Source organism: Pipistrellus hanaki (genome assembly GCF_964339955.1).
Source record: "Pipistrellus hanaki genome assembly, chromosome: 14".
Taxonomy (NCBI): Eukaryota; Metazoa; Chordata; class Mammalia; order Chiroptera; family Vespertilionidae; genus Pipistrellus; species Pipistrellus hanaki.
Window position 1 is genome coordinate 23,962,456 of NC_140516.1, and position 27,140 is coordinate 23,989,595.

Genomic DNA, 27,140 nt, shown 5'->3' on the forward strand with positions numbered 1-27,140 from the left:
GCTACATCCAGAATGCAGACCTGGCTTTTCCCAAATGACCTACACAGAGTCTTCTAACTTCCATTGGTTTCTCTAGTATTAATTCTAATGTCACCTGCTAATACCAGGCTGCACAGCTAGGTTATGAAATCACTAAAAGCAGTGACTATGTACTCACGATAGAGGCCAAGTAGTCATGCCTGCTTCACTGCTACATACTAAACTCTTATTGAATTAGGAACCCTTAATCCTGGTGATGGAATAAATATATAAAATCCACTTTGAAGATCTGTTTTAATTGAATCATTAGAAAAGATGTGTCATTTATTACATCAAGACTCAGGTTGTGATTTCACTTTCAGCACAACTTCATTGTGGAGTTCAGAATGTGGATTTAGGAAAACAGATCAAAGTGCTTTCTGGATATGTCTGCAAATGATGTACTGGTACTGCCATTCACATTTAAGTGAGCATGTCCACTGTGAGGTCAGAAAATTGGTGTTCTTCCTGGGCCATAATTTCTGATATGTGGCTAGAAACCAGGCGGTGTGGTCTGTTCGATGCTTCTGGACATTTTTAGTAGAAGAAACTTTATTAGAGCCATCTCAGAATCTTCTTGAAAACATGGTTATAGGAGCTTTTATGTAGCAAAATTTATTATCACTAGTTCTTTGGTTACATTTTGAAATGGTTAACAGCCCTGGCCAGTGTGGCTTAGTTGATTGAGCACTGTCCCATGCACCAAAAAGGTCAAAGGTTCGATTCCCACTCAGGGCACATGTCCAAAGGTGGGCTGTAAAGATAAGCCTTGTCTTTGAGCATGAGTCCACTGACAGGAGTTCATGTTGTCCTTCCAACACCAGTGCTGCTGCTGAGAGTCCCAGTTGCAGTATCCTCGAAGGAAAGCTAAAAATTAAATCTGAAATAATCTGAGTATAAAATCTTTGATATTTATTTTCATTCCTTAAAGTCTTCTCTTTCATATCTGGTTCAGCAGCATTCTGATCAGTCTTTCCAAATAATTTAATTTCATTCTGACAAAAATACTCTTTCTCTGTGTACTATTTCATAGTGTAAATAATACCACTTTAATTACATAATTAAACACCAGAACTGCCATAAACATGTTAGAGAAAAACACAATTGACTCGTAACAGTGCCAGTGGGTGTAGGAAACCAATAGAAAGGTTGTCTGAGTTTGGGCATCAGTACTGTTAGACAAAAGGTATGGTGAATGAGGGAGGTTGGTTAAAAGGAAAGTTATCCTACTCCTGGGATGTGATATCATATAGCCCTGAATTCAAATTCTGGTTCTAACACTATCTGTCTGTGAGAGATTATGCATCTTCTTGAGCTTTTATTTTGTCTTTCAAAACACAACTACCAAATGTTGAGGATCTATAATAAAAATATAATATGCTAATTAGACCGGACAACCTAATGACCTTCTGGACAACCTTCTGGATGGAGCTGGGGCTTCAAGGGTCAAGGCAAGCCACCATGGCTGGAAGGGCTCAGCCTCTTACACGAATTTTATGCATTAGGCCTCTAATTATTAAATAAGTTCATATGCTCACAGCACTTACAGAGTGCTTGCCTATCTGATGACACTAAATAGATGTTGCTACCTTTTCTTTCCTTCTTTACTCAACAGATTCTGGAACAGTTCGCCAAGAAAGGCATTAGATAGTAAGGGGTCAGAGCAGAAGTCATGCTAAAGCCATGAGTTCTAATCCCGGCTCTGCCAATTTCTAGAGGAATTTTCTTCAGCAAGTTACCTAACCATACTCTTCTAACCTGTACAATGTAGATGATAATTGCACAGACTTGTGAGAATGGCTGTGTTGCAATCTGTGGAAAATGCCTCCCATATTTATTACAAGTGCCCAATGATTGTGTCAGGATACTTAAATGCCTGTGGTTCATTACACACAACAGAATACAGACCTTACATGCATATTTTTTCTGTCCTTTACTGTAAAACAAAAACTTTGTTCCATAGGTGATCCATCTGTGTATCCAGAGTGAGTTGAGAAATCAGAATAGACTCAGACCCACTCTTTTATCTTCTCCTGAAGTTTGGAAGAAGAGCTCCTAATTCTGTCACTAGACTCTTTCTTCCTCTAATGAAATGGAGAGAGAGCAAGAAACTGGAGAAGATACAAAGCAAACTTTTATGTTCCCAATTAAGTTGGTGTGGGTTTTTGCTTCTTGAGGGACAGTTAGAGTATTAGACTATGCATTGGAGATCAGCATTTCTTTCGTTCAGCACTTACTGAGAGTTTGTTATGCAAAAATAAGCTCTGACCAGAGCATGGACCTATCCTAAAAGAGACTACAGTCCAATCTTGATGAGATAGCTGGCATCTAAGCTGGACAGACCAAGTGCTATAGGAGTTTGGAGAGAAAAGGGGTCATATCCAGTGTTTATCAGGGAAAATAACAAAGATGGAGTAACATTTGAGCTGGACCTAGGATTTAATGGGGTGACTCTCTTTGGGGGTGATGGGGAGCAAGTAGTGGTAGTGAGCATTACTATCAAAAAGGTGTCCTACATAGACACAGGGGTTGTGGGGGCTTGCCTGGGGTGGGAAAGGCTGGGGGTGTGTCAATTGGGGGAAGAAGGAGACATATGTAAAACTTTAGACAATAAAAATAAATAAAAAGAGGGAGAGAGAGAGAGAGAGGAGGGAGAGGGAGAGGGGGGGAGGGAGGGAGGGGGAGAGAGAGAGAGAGACAGAAACAGAGAGAGAGAGAGAGAGAGAGAGAGAGAGAGAGAGAGAGAGAGAGAGACAGAAACAGAGAGAGAGAGAGAGAGAGAGAGAGAGAGAGAGAGAGAGACAGAAACAGAGAGAGAGAGAGAGAGAGAGAGAGAGAGAGAGAGAGAGAGAGAGAGAGAGAGAGAGAGAGAGAGATGTCCTAGGTGAAGTCACAGTGCCAGGAAGTGATGGGACCTGTGGAGAATTAATAAGCCCTGGATGAATAATTTAAGCCTTTAAGATCAGCATTCATGTTTTCAGTACAGGCTGGAAGTGTTTATTTGGGATAGGTTTTAAAGGGCCTCAGAGGCTATACCATAGCAGAGATTGAATACTGTGGTTTAAAAGCAGAAACATTTTTACAAATGAAGCATGCCATCAAATGTCAATATTTAAACGTGTAAAAATAGATCTACTTGGGATGGAAGTGATGCTAGTCATTTGGAGCTCTGTTTACTAGGTCTGACTTTTTTTTTTTACTCAATCTTTTAATCTTAGTATTTTGTTAGTTAATCCTTACTTGAGGATATATTTTTCCATTGATTTTTCTTTTCTTTTTTCAGAGAGAGTGAAAGGGAGGGCATTAGGGGGTGAGGAGAGAGAGATCAATTGAGAGAGACACATTGGTTGCCTTCCGCACGCACCCTCAGGGCCAGGATCAACCTGCAACCCAGGTACATGCCCTTGCTCAGGAATCAAACCCGCAACCCTTTGGGTTAGGGCTGATCTTTATACAATACTTTTTAACCCTAATGTTCACAGAGCCACTGGTATTGAGGAAAGAACTGGACTTGTTGGTAAGAAGTTACGAGTTTCAATCCTTGCTGCTAACTTATTAGCTGTGTGACTTTGGGTAAGCCACTTTACATTTATGAAACTATTTTTGCATCTGTAATGAAGGCTCCCATCTTGATAATGCATATATAACAATATTTTATAAATGCAATCTCTATTAACATATAGACTATAGATTAGACATAGATATAGATTAGACATAGATTGGATATAGATACATAGCTTAGTGTGATCTCTGATCTTTATTAGGTGGTACTCACTAAATTGCAGCTATCATCCTATCATCCTTGTCATGATTTTCTCTCAACCCTCAGTGGTTCCTCATGAGCTCCTCAGTAGTGTTTGTTGATTATTTCTGGAATAATCATCTAGGAACACTGTGCTAACTAAAACCTCCTGAAGGTTTTTGGAATGATCTGGGCATCACATGGCTAAGATCTGAACTGGGCAAGTAGTAGGGTGAATTTAAAAAAAATAAAATAAATTTTAAAAGTATATTTCCAGCAAGAACCAGTTTTACTTAGCTGCATAGACTTAGGACACTGGAGACAAAACCTAAAACATACCCAGAATGGACAGTTTAATAAGAGACACCCCCTTCCCCATATTGAGCTGGGCCCCAAAGATCATAGATTCTAATGTAAGGTTGAACAGGACATAAACCCACCACGGAGAAGAATATAGCAAAAACTTGCCAGCCTCAATTTATCAGCAGATAAAAGAGAAACATTCTTCCAAGTATTTATAACTACAAAGAATCCTTCATATCTACCCCAGTTTGAAATCTAAATGTACCTGTGTACTCTTAAAACCCCCAAACCCTCAAGGCAAGCATTTTTTTTCAAATAATCTTGGGTTTATTCACCTCTAGGCAACTGGCACAAAAGCAATCGTAAATTTCTCTTTGGAGTATGGCAATGTTAATCCAGGCCTGGAAGTATTCCCAAAGATTAATTGCTAAGGAATATGAGCTCACAATCAATAATCTCAAACCATAGAAAGAGTAACTTGGTGCAATCACTTTGAAAAAAAAATGTTGTCATTAACTAATAACAGCTGAATAAGTCCATACTCAATGACCCAGAATTTAAGGTCCTATTTTTAAAAAGTGTTTCCTATGTGCGCCAGGAGTAGTATCCAGAATGTTGATGGCTGCATGGTTGACAGCAGATCCACACTGGAAACAACACAAACATCCATCCACTCTACAGAGATAAATAGATTGCGTTATTCACATGATGAAATCTTCTGCAAGCAGCAATGATAAATTGACTATCATTACACATGTCATCATGGATGACGCTCAGAAACACAGTATTAGACAAAACAAACATGTCACAGAACAATCCATAATGTATGTTTCTACTTATATAGAGTGCTAAGACCATCAACTATGTAATATTTAGCTTAGGGCTGTGTACACAGATGTTAAAACTATAAAGGCCTGAGTGATTAACTAGAACAGAGGATGTCTTTGGCAAAACAGTCAAGGAAAGGCTCAGTGGGTGTCTACAAAGCTACTTTAACTTTCATTCTTGAGCTGACGGATGGGTATGTGGGTATTCCTCTTATGATTCTTCTTTCAACTGTTCATATATGTTTTATGTACTCTTTTGTATGTATGATAAATGTCTTTTAAAAGGAGAATGGAGACTGTAAATGCTCCAGAGACAGATATTTTATAGAATGCTTACATATAACTTCTGGAAGAGAATTTGAGGAGGGAAAAATGAAGGAAATAATAACCAAAGAGTCACAACAAAGTTATAATCATTAGTATCTAAAAAATAATCTTGGGACCTTTAAATCAAAATAAGGAAATCAAAAGAATACAGTATTCAAATCTGTTGTTAATACCTAGTTTCAGTGCCAGATACTTTATATGTTCTCCTTTAACATTTGTTTTTGCTGTTGCAGTAGGTGAATTGTGAGACATGAAAGAGGAAAATTTTTAGGATACAAATGGGCGAAACATAGATACAGAAGGATGGGTTTAGAATGGTAGAAGTCATGAAAGTAATGAAGTCATTTGGGAATGAGGGCAAAAAGAAAAGAAATGTGAGTACTGAAAACTGGAAAAGGTCCATTTTCCAGTGATGGGCCAAGACAGTACAGGAAACAAAAAAGGAGTGAACAAGAGACAATAGGAGCTAAAGGGAAGATTTTTAAGAATGAGAAGGTGATTGGTGCTATAAAGTTGTTCAACATTAGAAGAGGACAGAATTAAAATTAAAGAATACCATGCAGTGATTGACATCAAATGGTCACTGGTGATTTTGTAAGGAGAGACTTTATTGACCAGCAAAAGAAGCCATTTGGCTAAAGACTCAAGTATGAAGTACTGATAAGGTATAGAAGCACTTAGCCTAAACCAGTTCTTCAAACTCTTTGATATTTACAAATAATTTAAAAATAAAATAATAATTTATTGCACTTAATAGGGGTGCTAGGTAGAAAGGTGAAATGAATTTTTAAAAAAAAAACAAAAACACAACACCTGAGTATGTTGATAGGCACAGTATAGGACACCAGCAGAGAAAAGGAACCTGAGGCTTAAAATAAGGATTATTTAACCCTTCACATGGTTCCCAGGTGGCTAGGAAGGTGAGATAAAGGAGAAAGATTAGAGGATTGGTGGATCATATATCATTGGGCAATTGAGATTGTCCTTGAAGGTTTAGAAGCAATGGAACAGAGTTCCATTATCCGACTGTCTAAGCTGCATTTTTTCTGGAAATTCTGTTAGCCTAGTTTTAAAGCCTTGACATGAATTCAGTTAAGGCAGTGTTTCCCAAAGTGTGGTATGCGTACCCCCGGGGGTACGGGAAGAGTTTGGTGGGGATATGCACTGCGCCGTGCTTAGCTGTGCCTAATTCTACGTTCTCATGAGTACGAGGGGTACTCAGCATTACAAAAATTATAGAAGGGGTACGCATATGTCAAAAGTCTGGGAAACACTGAGTTAAGGAATTGTGGTCTACAGCGAACATACCTAAAAGTACCTACATGTTTAATTCAGTGGTTGGGTGAATGGATGGGTGGATGAGCTGATCAATGAAAAATGAATGAATGAATAAACTAAGAATTATTGATCATAAATTATAAATCAATATTTATTAATCCCTTTCCTAAAACAGTGGTTAACAGCTCGAACTTGGGACCGTCTGTGTTAATGTTCCAGGGAACGTCCTTTATCCTTGCTAAAGCTCAAGTCTCATCTATAAAACAGAGCTAGTAATAGTACCTACTTGTACTATTGTAGTTTCTTTGGATGGCCATTACAAACTACCACAAACTAGGTAGCTTCAAATGGAAATTAATTCTTTCCAGAGTTCAAACTCGAGGTGTCGGCATGCCACACTCCCTCCAGGGGCTCTAGGGAGAATTCTCTTTTGCTTCTTCCAGTTTCTGGTGCCTCCATGTCTTGTGGCAACATAACTCTAATCTCTCCTCCATCTTTACATGGTCTCTCTATGTGTCTGTGTGCCGTCTCATCTTCTTCTTTAACTGAGACATAATTGACATGTAACATTATGTCAGTTTCAGATGTACAACATAATTATTCAGCATTTGTATATCTTAATCCTCCACTTTTAAGGACATCTATTATTGGTTTTAGGGCCCATTCTAATCCAATATAACCTCATCTTAACTAATTATTTCTGCAAAAATCCTATTTCCAAATAAGGTCACATTCTGAGGTTCCAAATGGACATGAATTTGGGGGGACACTACTCAATATACTATTTAATACTTCATAGAAATATTATAAGAACTAAGTTAACATAAGGATATATAAGGATATTAGTATTTACTTAATCTGCATTAAGTTATAAGCATTTGTAATAGTATATAGCATATATTCAGAGGTTTGGAATATAGTTCTTACTAAGGTTGACACTCAAGAAATGCTTATTCTTTCCAATCACTATTTTCTGTGCATAATATCAATATTCTAGTACAGGTAGAAATGTTGAATTATTATATTAATTCATAATGCTTACCTCTCTCCTTGAAACTATTTCCTTGAAAAGCATACATAGCTCATATTTCTTTCCTGTCTAGTAAAATGACTAAGTAGCTAATATATTAAATAATGACAGAGGACACTTTAATTTTCCAAATTCTTATTTCAGATTTTGATCATTCAGGGGGGGAAAAATGCTAACTAAGCCTGCTTGTATTCATTTTCTGCCAACTGTCCTTAGGCGGTGACCTTCTCTGTATGACTTTCCACAAAGCAGTGCTCACCCTCTCATGAGACCTAATTTCCTTCCATAATAATTTGTCTACAACTGACTTTAAAAAGGCATTGTTTTTGATAGAATGCTCCAGATTAAAAACAGACTGTAACTTCAGGAGAGTAGTTATTTGATGAAAGGCCAGCTTGAAGATGCAGCACATTGATGTGGAGCCTAATACAATTTTTTTTTAACATTAAGGAAATAAAAATATATAGACATTACAAGCAGAATATGGGGGGGGGGGCATGTTTACTCTTCCATTTAAGCAACACAATTTGGGAAAGTGTAAATCAGTGAGATGAAGGCTAGTGAGTCTTTATTTGTGCCACGTCTGTTTTGTTCACAGCCACACAGGCAGATGTTGGCCCAACTAGCACATTGTCAGTACTCAGATATTTGTGGAAGGATCATGTGACTGCAATACTCGCAGGTGGTTGGGAGAAAAGGAGAAAACTTCTGGTTATTTTTCTGTGGCATTATTAACTTCATTTTCCAAGTGGTTCATTTTCTCCAAATCGGAATTTATTACCCTCTTCTGGCTTTATCTTTTCCACCTTCTTTCTCCCCAGTAATTTGAAGTATAAAGTGCCCTATTGTTATGTATTGGTGTGTTAAGCATGACTGTATGTAACAGAGGTTTGAGAAGAGTGAAAGTGAAGAAAATAAAATTTCTCCTTTTTCTTCATTCTAATATCCTCAGGTGAAAAATTAGCTACTCCTGAGAATTATTTGATTCCAGGGTTGTAGGGTGAAATAGATATAGTGAGGGCATTGACCAAAGAATTTTTTTAAATAAACTTTTTATTGATTTCAGAGAGGAAGGAAGAAGGAGAGATAGATAGAAACATCAATGATAAGAGATAACCATTGATCAGCTGCCTCCTGCACGACCCCCACTGGGGATTGAGCCTGCAACCCAGGCAAGTGCCCTGACTGGAAATCGATCTGTGATCTCCTGGTTCATAGACTGATGCTCAATCACTGAGCAACACCAGCCGGGTTCACCCAGAGAATTCTTTATCTTTAGAGCAGGTGTTCTTACAGGTGCCTCCATGAACAGCCTTACAGTAGCCATCCTGAGCCTCATGAAATAGTGTGAACATTGTGTGTACATATGCACACTTGGTGTGTCTATGGAAATTTATTGGGTGTACATGCATGATTGTGCCATTGTTGAAGAAAGGGGCTTTGTTGGTATCTTTTGTTATTCTCAAAAGGAGTTAACTCCAAATGGGTAGAGAACCACTAAATTAAGAAGGCTTGGTTTATATTGTTTATCTTTTGTTTTGCTTTAGAGTTTCAGGTGGGACAATTCTGAGAGTATTTGAGAGGAAAATGGACAGTGTATGAAATTGCCAAACCATTTCAGATTTTGGATCAATAAGAGGTTTTCCTTGAACTATCAACCTCTTTTTGAATTTGTCTAGCTGCTGTCTTTATGTACTCAAAAGTGGGACTTCAGGCTGCTTCACTCCCAGTTGTTTTCTCTGGCAGCTGAAGTATCCAGGCAGACTGATTTCTTTTGTTTCCAGAACAGCATCAGAGCCCGCCAGGGCAAATGCACTGATAAGTCCTTGAGCAGACACACAAAGAAGATGGTATTTTGTGGTACAATGAGCCACCCTTGCATAACTAGCTTATTGCTAACTGAACCTACAAACCAAACAAAAACACTGATCTTCTCAAAGAGCAAACCTCTTTAAAGGCCATTTTATTTTTCTTTACATTTCTGGAAGCTTAGGTTTGTCCTTTGTCTGGTTTGAATCTCTGTCTTAACCCTCTGCTCTGAGTACATGATGTGTGTACTTGACTCAAATCCTAGTTTTATTTTATCAACAATACTTATATGTGTTTCCTGATACCCAGCTCAGTGCCTTAGTTTACAATCTCTGGTATTCAGCTTTGTATCATAACAGATTGTCGATTTAAATAGCTGTTGCTGTTGTTAATAAAGCTTCCTCTATTGTTACAGGCAATATCTTATCTAATAAAATTGTTTCCACACAATTTACTTATTGATTCATTCATACACACACACACACACACACACACACACACACACACGTATAGGCACCTGTTGTATGCTAGGGATGCTTCTAGTTGCAGGGGAAACAGAATGATGAATATTATACATGGAATCACTGCCTTTTGCTTGGTAAAAGGATGTGGCAATCAAGGTTGTTCAAAGATTTAAGCCTATTGGATGGTCTTGCCTTTAATATGTAAAAAGTAAAACTGTGAAATCCAATAAAACAAAGCATGCCTGTAATTCAATTTAAAAATCTTTTTTTTCCTTTTAGTTTGCACTATAAACTGAGTAGTTACAGACATGCATATTAGTTTCATTTTTTAAAAATTAAAATGTCTTTCTCTTTTGTTTTAGTCTGATGCCAATGCGAGTTACTTAAGAGCGGCTCGAGCGGGACACTTGGAAAAGGCCCTTGACTACATAAAAAACGGAGTTGACATCAACATCTGCAATCAGGTGAGTTGTGGCCATTGTTTATTTTTTAACTCGTTACATCTTTCATTAGATATTACCAAGACTTTCTCTCTCTTTTTTTTGCTGGTGTTTTTTCCCTCTGTTAAATTTCACCAGCTTGAATTATCAAATCATTCTCTGCTTTGGTAGAGGAGTGCTCAGAAATTAGGTATGCATCCTTTAACAATTCCTAAAATGTAGTAAGTAGTGCTATTAGAACAGCCCACCTAATTTTCAAGTGCTTTTATTTCCAGTGCAGGTTAGTACACTGCACACACACAAGTGATTATTGGGGGGGGGGGTGTTTTCCTCAGAGTTCCTAGTAGACTGTTGACTCCCCTATTTTCCATTTGCTGAGTAAAGCTTTCCCCTTCCTTTTCACCAGAATGGGTTAAATGCGCTCCATCTTGCCTCCAAAGAAGGCCACGTAGAAGTTGTTTCTGAACTGCTACACAGAGAAGCCAATGTGGATGCAGCTACAAAGGTTAGTATCACACACTTCATGCTTTTTATGTCACGTGCCAAATCCAATGAGGAGTTAACTCTCCTTAAGAATCAGAGCACGTTTCTCATGAAATACTTGTGAACTCTGTTCTCTTTGATCTTTTATGAACTGTCAAAACAAAGAAAGATGGAAGTGTTGATGTATCTTGCTTTCAACTTACAGAAAGGAAACACTGCATTGCATATAGCATCTTTGGCTGGGCAAGCAGAGGTGGTAAAGGTCTTGGTTACAAATGGAGCCAACGTCAATGCACAGTCTCAGGTAAGCCAACAAACTCTTTTGCAAAGTGGCTTTGTTATAAATGACAAATAATGTTCTTTGGTTCAGGTGCTTGATTGGTTCATAAGAATACAATACTGATGAGCTACATTCAATGATTAGTTACATATTGTAGAATTTTGAAATTCATACATATTCTTATGTGCAATGCATATCTGTGAGAGGTAGAAATTTTTAAAACTCATCCATCTATGTATGACAAGTAGTTATAGACACTAATGTTTAAGGGATATCTTTAATGCACAGTCTTATTCTACTTCATGATGCTAGCTCAGGGCCTGTCTCAGTATTTATTAATCTACAGAGAAAATGGTGATGCCTGTAAATGAGGGCATGCTCTTAGATGTTCAAAATATATCAGTGCTTTATCTCATTGAAAAAGGGAAGACACTACTTAGTTCTTGTCTCCTAAAGTAAGACATCATTGTTAGTCCCTAAAACAGATTGTAAAGAAGAAAAAACAAGCAGAATAAACTAAAAGCCCCCAAACTTTAAAATTACTAGATTCTTTGTAATGGTTAGACACTAATAGTTCATTGAATAGGGCCTCTTATAAGTTCTCAGAATCTTGCATGAAATTCTAAGAACACCCATAGATTATCACTTGATAGACTTTGAGCCTAAAAGAAGTTTACTGGTTAAAAATATGGGTCCTCATTTTCCAAATTGTTTACTAGTTGTGTCTCCAAGACATGAGCAATCATCGTAGTTCACAAATATTCACCAAGGACCTGACCATTTTTTAAGCTGGTCCCTACCTCAGACATTTCCTTCTAGTTGAATGCTGACATCGATCCTGGTTTGTCAATCTATGCTAGGGGTACAATATTGAACAGATTGGTTATAGAACAACACCGCAAGTTTTGCAAAAGGAGAGACAGGAGTTTATGAGGCCCAAGAGAGAGATGTCGAAGAATCGCTGGGTGTACAGCTAAGCTGTGAGTATGTGCCTTCCTGGCACTATTAAACCAGACAGTGTGTGAAGGATTAGGCTGATTTTCTGATAGGTGTTTCAAATGAGAATTTTATGAAAATTACACAAAATAATTAGGTGAGGCCTTCGGTTCTCAAATACTTTTTGCAAACAGACTGTCTTCTTACTAATGCTGTGGGGGGCGGGAGGGAAGCAGAGTGAAAGATGTCAAGCCATCAGATAATTTTGTTGGAAATACCACACTTTTTGTTTACAAAAATAATATTTGGTTTAGACTTTGTTCATTCTGTGATCTCATACACGAATGCAGTTATCACCTACATTTTGTTAAATCACACATACTTGCTTTTGCATTTTCTAGTTTTATCTTCTAAGATAAAGTCTCAAACTTTTTCATGTCCTTTTGATTTCCATTTTGAGTGCACACGATTTTTTCAGTTCTGAGTATCTTTGGGTATCAGGAGCCTTCTCCTGTATTTTATGATTCCAGAGAATGGCAGTGGCTTCCCCCCTTGTTGTTATGACCATATAGGTGATTGCTCTGGTTCCGTTAACGATCAGTGTGGCGGAAAAGAAACTTCATGGTGCTTTCAACCACATGATGTGGCCTAACTCCATTCCGGTTGCCTCCGGTTAGACTCGTCTCACCTAGTCCATACCACTTTGATTCCCTATGAGAGTTCACTTGGAGTGATAATGCTTTTCCAGAAAGGAAAGTTATGATGGTTGAATATTGGTAAGCATTGTCATTTGAGAGAGATACAAACCGTCTGACTTTTAAAACTTTTTAAAAATGCCCTTATAACTTTTTACTGGGAAATTACTGATGGGAAGCTCTGAGATAGTGGAAAAACTCTAATCCATTCCATTTCATTTCCCCCCCCCCCCCCGCCTCCTTCTTTTAAACATTGCACACATTCTTGACATTCTAGAGCAGCAGCTATAGTTTTAAACCTTCCTCTGCAACGTCTGGGCGAAGCTGCAGGCGAAGTCAAGCCCTAACCAGATTTTATTTCAATTTGTACACATTCTCTGGTGATGATGAAGCAAAGGAGAACACAGGCTGTGAAATTCCTCGTTCCTTGCAGCTGTGCTTGGCATACATACCTGCTCCACAGTTCACAGGAGAGCATGTCTCCCTTCACTTGGACACCTGTCCCCATATGCCTTCTGAGCTGCATTGTTTCGTGGACAGAATACGTAATGAGATGACCATGCAGCAGAATGGAGTTTCCATGTAAATTCCTGGTACCAACTTTTCAATAGGAACTCTTTAAAGAGCAAGCAGTAATGCGAGGAAACTCCATGTATATGGCAACAGATTAAAACATCACAGGAATATTAATATTCAAGAAAGACCATATTCCTGTCTAAGTGAAATTTTATCCTCTGGGCAATATTTAATAGCTAGTAGGAAATAATGCAAGGAGAGTCTCTGGCCTTCCTGAAATATAAGAATTTTTCTTACCTTGAAAATAGAAACATTGGACAACATCAAGTTCTGATTTTATAAACTGAAGCTCTGTGGAGTAAGAATTTGTAGATATTATTTTACACTAATTCTTGTCATTGCCTTGACCTTAGGTCTTAAGTTAGTTAACTCTTTCTCCTATAACTTAACACCCTGAGAAAGCAATCAGGCTGAATTGTGATTATAAAACACTCTCCTATGATTACGTCCTTAATACTTGGTAAAAAATTCAGCAACCATGTGAAACTGCCATGTCAGATGGTATCCCTCACGCTTCTTTCCTTCTCTGTCTTTATTTTATACTATAAGATATCCAAAGAAGCAAAAAATCTTATAAAGAAGCAAGTAATATTTTAACTACCAAAGCATTCTAAATGGACAGGTTTTCGTAAGTGGTGCCAACAAAAAAAGGCTCTTTCAATGAGCCAATCCCTCCTTGGACTTTATGTATTTTTTAATATTTCCTATGATGGGGGAAATCAGGTCCTGATGAAGTGACACAATGGGAGTGTCCAGATAAATCTCTGACCTTGGACCTTATAGCTCACCTCTATATGTAAATCAGTGCATATTGATCACCATGCCCTTAACACTTTAATTAAGAACTTAATGATGTATAAGGCTGGCCCTAGGAAACTGGGATGCATAAGAAAATCTCATGGATGAAGTTTCAGCCCTTACTTAAATAACAGGAGGACTTTATTTTATTTTAGTGAGTACTAGGCAGCATGCCTCAGTACTACCCATAAAATTGTGTCTTCAGATTTCCATGCTTATAATAATATCAGAATAAACATTCAGAGCAGAAGGTATTGAAGATTTTGGATAAAATCAGACATTAAAGGACATACTTGTTCAGTGATGAGCTGTTCTGCCTTTTGAGAATTGCCTCGATTATTGCTACAGAAGAGAAAAATGTAAAATTGGGCACCCATATGTTCCTTTTGAGTCAGCTCTTTCTTTTGGAAATTTCCTAAGTTAGGAAATTAATATAAAAACAGTGCTGTGCTTTTTTCTTAAGAGAAAATTGCTTTTTTTTTTTTTTTTTTTTTTTTTAATCTGACCATTCTCCCAATCTAGGTGCTGTTTCACAGAAAAACATTTCATATGTAGGTTGTCCAATGACGACTCATTGAAAACCTTGCCTTATGCCTCTTTGTGCTAGAGAGAAATGGTGATGTTTATTCATGGCTCCATTTTGCTCTGATTCTTGTCTACATCTTATTTCTGAGGAATTCCAGTTCTATACATTGCACTCTCCTACGCTGTAGAAAGGGCTGTGGGATGATTCAAAAGTTGAGCTTTTTAAGAATCACTCCTTGAGCTCCAGGTCTATAAGAATAACATCCCCTAAATCTCAGTGCCTGATTTTAGATTTTCTTCATGGGTCATAAAGTTTTTAATTCTGGAAGCTAACCTCAGAACAGTAGGCGTACATTGGCCTAGAAGCCAGATCAGTGTTTCTTAGGTAATCTTGAACTACAGCAGACTTCTGGCCTAACATTGAAAATCCATTGACATAGAATATGTAGTTGATATTTTTGTCTGAGAGAATAACATCTATTTTGATGATTTTTTTTTCCTTAAGAACTTTATTCCTAGCCCTGGCTGGTGTGGCTCAGTTGGTTCACCAAAATGTTGCCTGTTCAATTTCCGGTAAAGTCATGTGCCTGGTTTGAGGACTTGATTCCTGATAGGGGGCTTGTAGGAGGCAGCTGATTGATGTTCACTCTCACATTCATGTTTTTCTCTTACCCTCTTCTTCTCCCTGCCCCTTTCTCTGAAAACCAATAAAAAAATTTTTAAAAACAACAACCAAAAACTCCTAAAATTGGTACCTTCCATCTGGAAATTTCAGTTGATGAGGAAAAATAAATATGCAGTAGTTCACTTGAGCTATAAGAAGAATCCACATGGTTTTCAGCTAGTGTTTATTTTTTTCCCCTTTCTTAATATTATATTGTTAGTTTTTTTTCTTTTTCCTTGTGGTTTTGATTTTTTAAAGAGATATTTAAATCAACCATGGATTAGATGATCTTTTATTTTGGTCAATTAAGAAAATGAAAAAATAAACAATATGATAATGGTAATCTTAATTACATTTTAGTTTTTCTAAATAGTTCTGGGAAGTGTGGTAAAGATGAAACACATAGGCACATGCTCATATACACATATGCAGACATAGACACACAATGTGTAATAGTTACTCCATATTTCATGCTTAATGTTAATAAAACCTTTCATAACAGAACAAAGTAACATGAATCTTCAGTGGTGTTACTAGGTAGGTAATTTAAAGGGAAGAAGCTTGAATGCTCTGTCATATTCTATTGCTTCTAATTTTATGTCTCTAATCTTGAGCTTGACAACCAAATAACCCAGGTTGTTTCAATTATGTGTAACAGCTTTTTAACTTCCTAGTTCTCAGCTTTAAGCCAAAAAAAAAAAAAAAAGACCACCAGAGGTTAAATTATTGATAAGTAAGGTAATTATATAGTAATTGATATTTATGATGAGCCTAACCTTTCGAATCACAAAAATTTGAATAATATCTAATAATATTTTACTTAGAATTTATTTTTATTCTTTGGAAGTGCATAATATATAAAATAAAATTTTCAGAGCATTCAGTTAAATAGGATTGCATTCTGAAAAAATTTTTCCAAAGAGAATTTATTATAGTTTTGAAACTGTGTGTGTGTGTGTGTGTGTGTGTGTGTGTGTGTATATATATATATATATATATATATATATATATATATATATCTTGGAATAAATTTTTAAATATTTCAACATTTCATAGATGTGAAATGCATTGGAACAAACACATGCAAAATATTTTTAATACGAAGCTTTATATGTGTGGCAAACATTTATTTTCTTGAATCTAAGTTCTTTGGCTGTTGGGCACATTTCAGACAAACGTACACACACATACAGAGTGTGTGTGTATATATATGCATGTATATGTATAAATATATATGTATATGTGTATATATATTCTGAACATTAAACTACTGTCTTTGTGAAAAATGAAAGGTAATAAACTTACAAAAATAGACTGCTTATCAAATTCCACTTTAAAATCTAATTTTATCCTTCTGCAAATTGGTATTCTCTCCTTTGCTCTAAGACTCCCCAACCATGGTAAGTGTGAAGCCATTTGAAATTAATATAAATTCTTTTCAAAGTAGAGACTATTTCAGAAGTTTACTTTTATGTAAAAGTATTATGTATTTTATTTAAAATAGATAATTCTCAGGAGGTACAATGGTCAAATGTATTTTTCATATCCTTTTGATATCTAGTAAGATTCTTTATTTGTGGTAGGCGCTCAATTAAGTGGTTAAATGAATGTACTTTCTAAAGTGGATATATTAATATGAATTAAACTATTAACTACAAACTGCTTTCAAACTATGAATTATGAAGTATAATTGTGAGTTATATTTATATTACAAATTCATTTACATTATTGTGCTTAGGTGTTTTTAATATATATGTGAATGTCTTCCTTAAAGTGTTATTAAAATTATTATGTGTAAACAGTTTCTGAAACCTAAAAAATTATCAGTTCAGTAGAAAAATGGATTGGCTCTAGAAAGCTGCAAACATTTTGCTTTTTATTTTGCAGAATGGTTTCACCCCATTGTACATGGCAGCCCAGGAAAACCACCTGGAAGTCGTCAAGTTTCTTCTTGACAATGGTGCCAGCCAGAGCCTCGCCACAGAGGTGAGACCTGTGGGTTCTTTCTGTGCGGAAGTTTGCATGTTGATAGGACATTTTGTAACCCTGGAGTTGTAACATTTAACATTTATCTCACTGGTATTTTAATTGCAATTGTATAGTAGTGTGTGGGTCCAAACATTGTTATGAAATACATTAGAAGGTCTGTTTTTAATTTTTAAGAATTTTCTATTGTATAGATACCCTTTCTGCTCTTAAATGCTTACCCCTACCCTATAATTGAGTTATTGCTTTAATATCTACCTGTTGCTTGTGGACACTTTTCTGTTATCATTTTGCTTCAAAGACAACCATTGATTTGAAACATTTTTGTGATAGAACTTAAGTTCTAAATCAGTTTTTTTTCCAAGTTTAATTTAGCATAATATTTGAATGTATAGATTTCTAAAGTCACCTAGTTGGATTAAATTCATATTTTCAAACAACACTGTTACACATTTTTAAGTAATAAATAAAAGTGGTATTTTTTTTTAAATCTTTGTAGTTCTGAGTGGAAGAGTAATTTTAAAATAAAGTTATTTAAGTTATTGGTTCTATCTTAGATAATACATTTTATTTTTAAACTAATTTGGAGGGAAGATTGCAACGCCTTATGAAGTGTGTCACACAAATCTCTTGCTATTAATGAAGGAACCACATTTGGGTTTTCCGTATTTTTAACAAAATAATTAATTGGGACAGATGATGCAGACTTATCTCTGTCGTAATACCACTGCCCTTATTTGTTCATATGTGTTTCCTGAATGGCACAGGTAAGTTAGGAATAAAGGAGTCACATATAATCCCACCCAGCTTTTGAGATCATGCCTGCCTTCTGGAGAAAGCACTAAATAAATGCAGAGGCAGTTAACACACAAAAAAAAAATACAAATGGCCACAACTATATGAAAATATCTTACCCTCACTCATGGTCGAAGAAATATGAACTTATTAATCAGATAAAGAATGAGGCCTATTCTTATACCCATGCGTTAAGGGGAAAATGTGAGGTTGAAGAAACTGAAACTTTCCTACAGTCTTGGCAAAGGTGATAGTTTGCTACAACACTTTTGCAGAACATTGAGCTGTAACTATTAAAAATTAATATTTCACACATACTAATTTAGCATTTCCACTTCTAAGAATTCATATTGCAGGTATGTTAGAGGATAATACAAAAACACTAAATACAAAGTTCAAAAATAATAACTCTTGTTTTAAGAAACTGGAAAGAACCTAAATATGCACCAATTAGGAAACTTATTTAACATAACAATAATTACACAAGAAAATACCATTCATCATTATTCTTCCTTCTTTATTCAGAGAAGCCAAGAGTCCTTTATGTAGAACCTTCTTAAGACAGCAATGATTACAATTCATTAATTCATATATTCTGATTGAAAACCAGGTGTATGATAGGCAACAGAGGACAGTAATGAACCGGACAAAAATATTCTCCAATTTTAAAGTATCAGTGGAACCCATCGATCCCACTTCTGGGAGTATATAGTAAGAATCCGGAAACACCAATTTGAAAGAATATATGCACCCCTATGTCCATAGTAGCATTATTTACAATAGCCTAGATCTGGAAAAAGCCAAAATGCCCATAAGTAGATGAGTGGGTAAAAAAGCTGTGATACATTTACACAATGGGATACTACTCAGCCATAAAAAAAATAAGGAAATGTTACCATTTTAACAGCATGGATAGACCTGTAGAGTATTATGCTAAGTGAAATAAGCCAGTCAGAGAAAGACAAATATCATATGATCTCACTAATGAACCTAATGAACCAAATAAACTGACAAAATAGAAACAGGTATAAGATACATGGGAAGTCTGACAGCTGCCAGAATGGAGGGGAGGTAGTGGATTGAATTAAAGAAGATGAAGGGATTAGCCAAAGAACATATATGGAGTCTGACAATGGTGTGACAATGGTCAGAGGGAAGAGGGGGTAGGGACTGGGTGTGGAAGGAGGCAAGGGGGGTGGGGGACATCTGTAATAGTGTCATCAATAAAAATGGGGGGAAATCAGTGGAGGTTTTTATAGCTTACATAAATGAGCTCCTTTGAAAAGTGTTCCTAGATTTAACCTGAAATGTTATTGTTTTCACTGGGATTATATTACAGGTATTGAAATTATAGTTGTTTAAAATTCTTTTTAAATTTTCAAAATTTAGTCAGTTAATGCACATCACTTTTTAACAGAAAGAAAACCCTCAAAACTTATTGAAAGTTTATTTTTTGCTTTGATGTATGTATATTTGAGAATGTCTTTTCCCATATACAGGAGTGTGCAAAAGTAGGTTTCCAGTTATAATTCAAACAAATAATTTATAAGTAACAATACAAGAAAAGACTCTGTGTTTCACATACTCACAACTATAAACCTACTTTTGCCACCCCCTATATGTTTACTTGCATATGTTAGCTCTCTTAACCCTAACCAAAAATTGACCCTGGGTCACTTGATCGCCTTCTTTGTTAATTGAAAAGAAACTACCCATTGAAACCAACCTTGTCCCGTCCATTTATCTACAGGATGGCTTCACGCCGTTGGCAGTGGCTTTGCAACAAGGTCACGATCAAGTAGTGTCCCTCCTGCTAGAAAACGACACGAAGGGCAAAGTGCGGCTCCCGGCTCTTCACATCGCCGCCCGAAAGGATGACACGAAAGCGGCCGCCCTGCTGCTGCAGAATGACCACAATGCGGACGTGGAGTCCAAGGTGAGGCGCCGGGGGAGCTCCTCTCCTGCAGCCATCCTGCGTAGGCACCCCAACTTTTAGATGCTTGGCCTCCCTTTTGGCAAGCGACTGCCAAGCTTGCAGCTCCTCTGGAAGAGATAAAAACGCGGCTCCACATCAGCCAGCCAATGAGAGCACCTTCCCCTTATCCCTGAAAGCTAGGAAATCTCCTGGATGCTGCCCCATGCATGCCAACAGGGAGGCCCCCTCAAGATCCATGCATACGAGCCTGATCGTTTCCTCCCTCGTAACAGATTTGTAATGTATGTAACGCTTCAGCTAAACATCAGAGTGAAAAGTTACAAAACGCGAATGACAGTGTGTGCAAATTGTCCTTTGGTTGATAGCTAAGATGGCAGGAGACACACTGAGTGTTGGCCACCTGCGGAGAGCGTGCCAGCGGCCAGAGTCCTGGCCAGAAATTCCCATTGTTCCGGCGCGTTACCCTGAAGCCTCTTGGAAGGAAGCATGGCATTTGGAGAAGGCCCCTGTGTAGCCTCCCCTCCGTCTAGCTTTCTTTCTGTGCCTGTGGTGCTTCCGTCAGAGCTTTCATCCTCATCCCTTAGCTGCCTGAGCTTTCTGCACTCCACGTCCCCGACAGCGAACTAACCGTTCATTTTTTCCTCCTCTTTGCTTCCCAATGTGTTACCCTAGATGGTGGTGAATAGGACAACAGAGGTACATATATCTCTCTCCATGTACATAGAATCTGTATCTGCATCATCATTTTCCCACCCCTTAGTGCTGCGGCCTCCTTTCTCCCCCTTCTTCTTTGCATCGCCTTCTGTAGGCTTAGATCCCTGCTTTCTTACCCCCGCCCCCAAAGTAGCATGTGCTAGAGAAGATAGTAGTTTGGTTACCAGGGCTTTCTGCAGCTGAACCCAGTGTGTGTGAAAGGAAGAATGAGGAATCCTTGCATCTTAAGGGGATTGCAGTAGAGGTGTGTGAGACGAAGCGTTTCCAACATTTGAGTTGCTCACCAGCTCTACCCGAAGCTGCAGACAACCCTGCCATTCTCCCCTGTAGGGCTGATTCTGTAGAGTTCTGCATGACACTTACCCTCAGTGGTGTCAGCAAAATGAAAGTGACCTCAGAATGGTACCACTTTGACCCACCCTTCCACGAGAGTCATTGAGCTAGCTAGCATGGCTGCGAAGCTTGCTAACAATTTAGAAACGCATCTAGTTCCTACAAGGTTTCAATCTTTGGGGACTAAGTGAATCGCTGCATGTTTTAGCATTTTTTTATGGAAGTAAAATGACCTTGCTAAGAATAATCCAGAAAGTTGTGCTCTCGAATAGGCAATTGCTAAGAAAGAGACCAACTGGTTGGTTCTTTCTAGAATGCAATCACCCACCATACAAGACCAATTATAGTGCACCTCTTCCCCAAAATTGCTTTTATCTTTATAATCTGATGTGGTATTGAATACATAAAACAAATCAAATTTTGGCCAAGAGTCTCAATGGACAGTTCTTCCATCAATAATAAAACAGTTGGTACTAACTGAACTTTCTATGAGCTATAAAGATTTTTCTTGTCATCCCTATTGTAACTTTTGAAACGGCTTCTCTACATACTGCTACCAGATTCCCAAAACTGCTCAGTCTCCGCCCTTGGATCCTTCCCAGCTCTTTCTCTGCCTACGAGTTTGGCGTTGATTTGAGGCCCTGTGAGCAATTGGCAGTAACCGAAAGAGACCTAGTCCAGAATGGAATGCGGACCTCAGCATATTTTGCTTCCTCATTTTTATTTGGGCGGGGCTTTAATCCTGGCGTGTCAGGCGGGGGCAGCAGGACTCCACTGAACGTCTGCCATCTTCTCCTTGCAGAGTGGCTTCACTCCGCTCCACATAGCGGCTCACTACGGGAACATCAATGTGGCCACGTTGCTGTTAAACCGAGCGGCCGCCGTGGACTTCACTGCAAGGGTAAGAGCGCTGCCCGGGGCAAACCTTTATAGCATTTGATGTGATTCTTAACCTCCCTTTCCCAGCATGAGGAGGAGGTGGAGTCAGGTGGCCTTGCTTTGAAACTGGTGTGACATTTCCTAGCAGAAAAAGTAAACCAAGACGGGGCAGAGGGGTGGTAAATATATATATGTGACTATATGGGAGATGGGGTTCAAATAACCCCGACTGGAAACCACCTTCATTTCCCCAAGTTGAAATGTCTGAGACCGTTAGAAATTGGTCAAGTGCAGCCACTGGGCTTTACTGTTGGGTATCAGGACCTTGACCCTCTGGGTAAAAATGTGCTGGCACAGAGGTCGGCAAACTCGTTAGTCAACAGAACCAAATATCAACAGGACAACGATTGACATTTCTTTTGAGAGCCAAAAACAGGCTTCTGCGGATGGGCCACGAAATTTCAATCGCACTGTACGTGCGCACCTGCATGTGGTCTTTTGTGGAAGAGCCACACTCAAGGGGCCAAAGAGCCGCATGTGGCTCTCAAGCTGCAGTTTGCCGACCGCTGTGCTGGGATATCTGGATGAGGCCCTAACTTGAGAACCCAAATGATAGAGGCCATCCTTTGCTTTTATCTCTGTCCCCTGCAAGCTAGCATAATGAGTGACAAGATTCTGTTACTGGAGGTCATATCCTTGGAGAAAGGAACTGGCGTCCTGTGTCTCATGGGCAGCAGTACAGACGCTTGACCAGAGTAACACCGCTCAGAATGTAAAAATCGGCTCAGTGCTAGGCTTGCTCCTCAGGATCATCATCATCAGAAAGTAGAAATGAAGAAGGGAACAGATTGGAGCAGTGGCTCAAAGCGTGGCCTCGGGATTCCGTCTCCCGGGGTTCAAATCTGGCCTTTAATTTTCCCCTCTTTGTCCACCAGTTTCCTCCTTTGTAAGATAAAAGAATATGAATTATGATGTTACATGATGATAAAATATTAGTATCACTCCTCCATTGGGTCACTGTGAGAATTAAGAACAGAGTGTGTGTAAAGCACTATGCCGTGTCTGACATATCACCATTGGCAGCTGCAGCAACACTGATTTTGGTGTTTTTTTTTTTGTTTTTTTGTTTTTTAAATATATTTTATTGATTTTTTTTTTTTTGCCCCCCTCCCTCCCTCCCTCCCGTACATATCCTCCCTCCCCAGAGTTCCAGGTCCATTGGTTGTACCTATATGGATGTACACAAGTCCTTCAGTTGATCTACTATCTCCCCCAGATCTTCCTCCCCTCCCCACTGTAATTCGACAGTCTGCCTGTTGTTTTACTGTCTCTATATCTGTCTCTTGGTTCATCAATTTATAATGTTCTTTATCATCCACAAATGAGTGAGGTCATGTGGTGTTTCTCTTTCATTGATTGGCTTATTTCACCCAGCATGATGTTCTCCAATTCCATCCAGGTTGCTGCAAATGATGAGAATTCCTTCTTTTTTATGGCAGCATAGTATTCCATTGTGTAGATGTACCATAGTTTTTGGATCCAATCATCTGCTGATGGGCACCTAGGCTGTTTCCAAATTCTGGCTATTGTAGATTGAGCAGCACTGATTTTGAACATAACATTTGAAGTATTCGTTTTGCTGAAACCTCACTTGTTAGGGGCAAAATGAGCTAGATCACATAGAGAGATGTAGGGCATGATACTAGTTAGTACTGGCAGTATCAGCAGCAGGAAAATAATACTGTCTTGGAAGGAGTTACTGGATGCAGATGCCCGGCTAAGCATTTTTGCCTCATTTATCCTCCTATCCAGAAAAGGGGTACTTATCCCTGATTTACAGAAGAGAAAACCGAGGCTTAAGAGATGAGAAGTAGCTGGTCCAGGATGACAAATCACAAATGAGAAAAGGCAGGATTTCGGCCCCAAACACTCAATAACTCCCGTGTTTTTGTCTCCCATATGTGACCTTTGGGCTTCTTTTTTCTTTTTCTTCTTATAATGTATTAGTCCAATAAAATTAAGAAGAGCTCAGATTGTACTACTATGAAATTTATTTCCTACCCTATCAGCATCAGCTTGCTAAGAGCCTTCCTGGTTTCAGTGACTTGGGGGTGCCCATCCGAGTCCACTCATACCGCTCTGTTCTTACTGCTTCTCACAGGCTTCAGCTACAAGGCAGACCTGAGGCCTAGTTTGACGTTTCGAAGGACAAAGTCAGGCACCTCTTTAAGTCAAGTAATAAACAGGCATGCCAGTATTTAAACTGAGGTTCTTGTCTGAAAGATGCATTGCTCTGGTTTCATTTCTGTGATTCACAGTTCGATGAGAACCTCAGTAAGTCACATCTTCTAATTAGGACATTTGGAAGATCCATGTCAGGGCAGTGTTTGAAGTTTATCTGGGTGCCACTGGTTCAGAGATGTCCTGATGCTTCGGAAAATAAGAAGAATGGAACAATGTTTAAGCAACATCAGGGGGCAAATTACAGTATTTTCAGCATCAAAGCAATTCCAAAGCATCCATTTACATTAAAACAATGATGTGGTAATTACAAATGATGCTAGTGTATCGAGTAAACATCAGTGGAGACATCAGACGAATGTTGTTAAAGTTGCCTGAGTTACCATCTAAGATTTAAAATAATCGCATTGGGTTTTTGTTTAACACAGGTTAAAATTCAGACTTGTTACTGGTTTGAAAAGCATTTGGCCCAGTCATGCCTAATCAATGAGGCCTAATAGCATTCTGAGCTGAAGAATAGGGTAGAATTTGATTATCCCTTATGGGCTGCCTGCTCTGTGCTTCCCTCTGCTCTTGGTGATAGATGACTTGCTTTGGAGTGTCAGGAAGAACTGGTCTTTGTAAAGAGCTTGAGAAACCCATTTTGGTTCCAAAATCTCTAGCGATTCCATTTCATAATAATCCAGCATTTTTACTTTTGTATAGCAGAGGCCTCTCCTTCCCCAACTTTAGTGGTGTCTTCCCAGGTCACCACCCTCAGGGATGGAACAGAAATGGCAGGTGAAAGGGTAAGGTGCCCTGAACACAGCTGAGATCAGATTTTACCTGGCCAGCCAATGGAGGATCTTGAAGCTACATTTGCTAAGAACCGGCTGCAAGTCAGAGGCTTCAGGAACCGGGTTTAGACAGAGATACTGATGAAATGGTATCTTTGTCTGAGGGGCTATGGTTTCTGTTTCCTGCCTGTGGCAGATCATTGGAGAAGGGAAGGTGCTGTCCTATAGTTCTTTGTGGGTGGACGGCATAGCCTAGGGAATGGCTGTTCGCTAGCAAAGAGAGCTGAGGGACAGGAGCAAGGCCACCAGTTCTGAAATAATTTCCTGCATGCAATGGGTATGCATTTCCAAAGCAGACACGAGGCAGAAATAAACACAGTGTGACTAAAGGGAGCATACCATAACGCGGATTGCTTTCTATGCATTTTTGCAGGGCTAGCTAACTTATGCAGCAATAAAGCAGATCCTAGCTATGAAGGAAGTATACCCCTGCATAGCAGTTATGGTAACCGATTTATGCCAAATTGACCTGCTTATCAGCACCTTTCCTTAGATTTTTATTATAATGTCAGTTTTGATTTTTCTGTTATAATTTTGCCAGGTGCATGTAAGGTATCCTGTCTGATATTTTATATATTTCCTTCCGGATAATCCATGAAGACCTGCTCAGCCTCGCAGGTCTACTGCAGGGAGTTAATAGAGAAGCTGCTGAATGCTGCAGTGCGGCGTCAGCATTCTTCATTCTTTGAATTGAGTCTGCTGAGGTGGCGTTGACACTTTCTGAATTTATGGGTGACCCTTGCTCACCACAAATCATTCTAGCTCTCTTGGGGAAGTGAGGGTAACCAAGGCACACCAGAGCTGCTACTGATTATCATTCCAGGAAGGAGCATTTGTGCACTGGAGTAACTAAAGGCAAATTATATTATGTGGATGCTTGCGAAGTCTCTTTTATTGATTGAGGAAGACAGATGGATATCTTGCTGGCTAAGAGTTTTTTTCATCAAATATAATGGACCACCTAACTTAATCTTTACACTTGTCATTGACCTTTCTCTTGTGAAGTATTATTCTGCCTCCCATTTGGGGAAGATAATTGAATTTAAAAATTCTTCTATTGGCCTTGTTTATTTAGTACTTTTTGGTTTGAGTGCTATACCTCATTTGTTTCCAAAAGGACTTCATGTAAAATATACAAAGTAAGACATGTAAGGATGAAAGCAAAAAACTACATGTTACCAGCCGCTGGAATAAACCAGTGAATACAACTAGAGAATAAGTTTATATCTTAGGGACATTTATATATGTGATGGACAGAGAATCGTATTTTTTTTTTTTTTTTTTTTTGGAGGGAGAGGAGGAAAATATGGTTGTCTATAAAGACAATTTTGTGTGTGTGAAATCACTAAAATATTTTTATCATGTGAATTCCATAGTTGACAGTGTCTAATTATTGCACTTCAAAAGGATCAGTGCATACTGCCCTGACCCATTGATGTTAGATCTCCACTGAGGGTGGCTGAGAGATTGAGCTAGATACTTATCTTTATGATGCTTTAATTATGTCCGATAGAACTTGGCAGTGACGACATGACATATCCATTGGACTGCCTTTTTCAAATACCAGATGTCTTGAACGAAGTTTTGGCAGGTAGTGGGACACATTCAGAATTCAATTAAATTACACAAAAGTTTACTTTATTTATTAAATAGTAACTTAATGTTATATTAAAATGAGAGCAGTGTTTTTAGATAGTTTTAACTACTAAGCCTGTTGGTGGAAAAATAAGTGTCAGATGTACATTCTGCCCAAAGAAGAGGCCAATATGGTTCAGCATGTGCATGAGCAAAGCAGCATCCAGGGGTAGACAATATTTGGACATTTCCTTTTGTTTTCATTTAAATTATTTATTGTTTAAAGTATTACACATGTCTCCTTCTTCCCCCATTGACCTCTCCCAGTCACTCCCACTAGCCAGCACATGCGCGCTCTCTCTCTCTCTCTCTCTCTCTCTCTCTCTCTCTCTCTCTCTCTCTCACACACACACACACACACACACACACACACACACACACACTGTCAGAGATTTCCATTTTAAGATTAAATTAAAACTAGCACATAAGCTTCTATTATGAGCTAGACCTGTAGGTCCAGACTAGAGTGACTGCTGTTCTTACTCTATTAATTTCTTTAGTCTCTAAAGTCAACAGCCTCTCTCTCAATTCCCCATAACAGCGGTCACCAACCAATGGTCCCTGAGGTCGGAAAGGTTGGCGACGCTGGC

At 38.4% G+C, this 27,140-nt stretch overlaps 1 protein-coding gene across 9 annotated transcripts in view; it reads left to right on the forward strand.

The window, feature by feature from the left end:
* Positions 1–27,140, forward strand: part of ANK3 (ankyrin 3) — a 555,635-nt gene that overhangs the window by 354,538 nt on the left and 173,957 nt on the right. For all 9 annotated transcript variants that reach the window (XM_084903932.1, XM_084903938.1, XM_084903933.1 and 6 more), the window contains 6 exons: positions 10,161–10,262; positions 10,645–10,743; positions 10,927–11,025; positions 17,083–17,181; positions 19,727–19,912; positions 21,762–21,860. In XM_084903932.1, the coding sequence (XP_084760058.1) occupies positions 10,161–10,262; positions 10,645–10,743; positions 10,927–11,025; positions 17,083–17,181; positions 19,727–19,912; positions 21,762–21,860 (684 nt within the window). The remainder of the gene's footprint in view (positions 1–10,160; positions 10,263–10,644; positions 10,744–10,926; positions 11,026–17,082; positions 17,182–19,726; positions 19,913–21,761; positions 21,861–27,140) is intronic.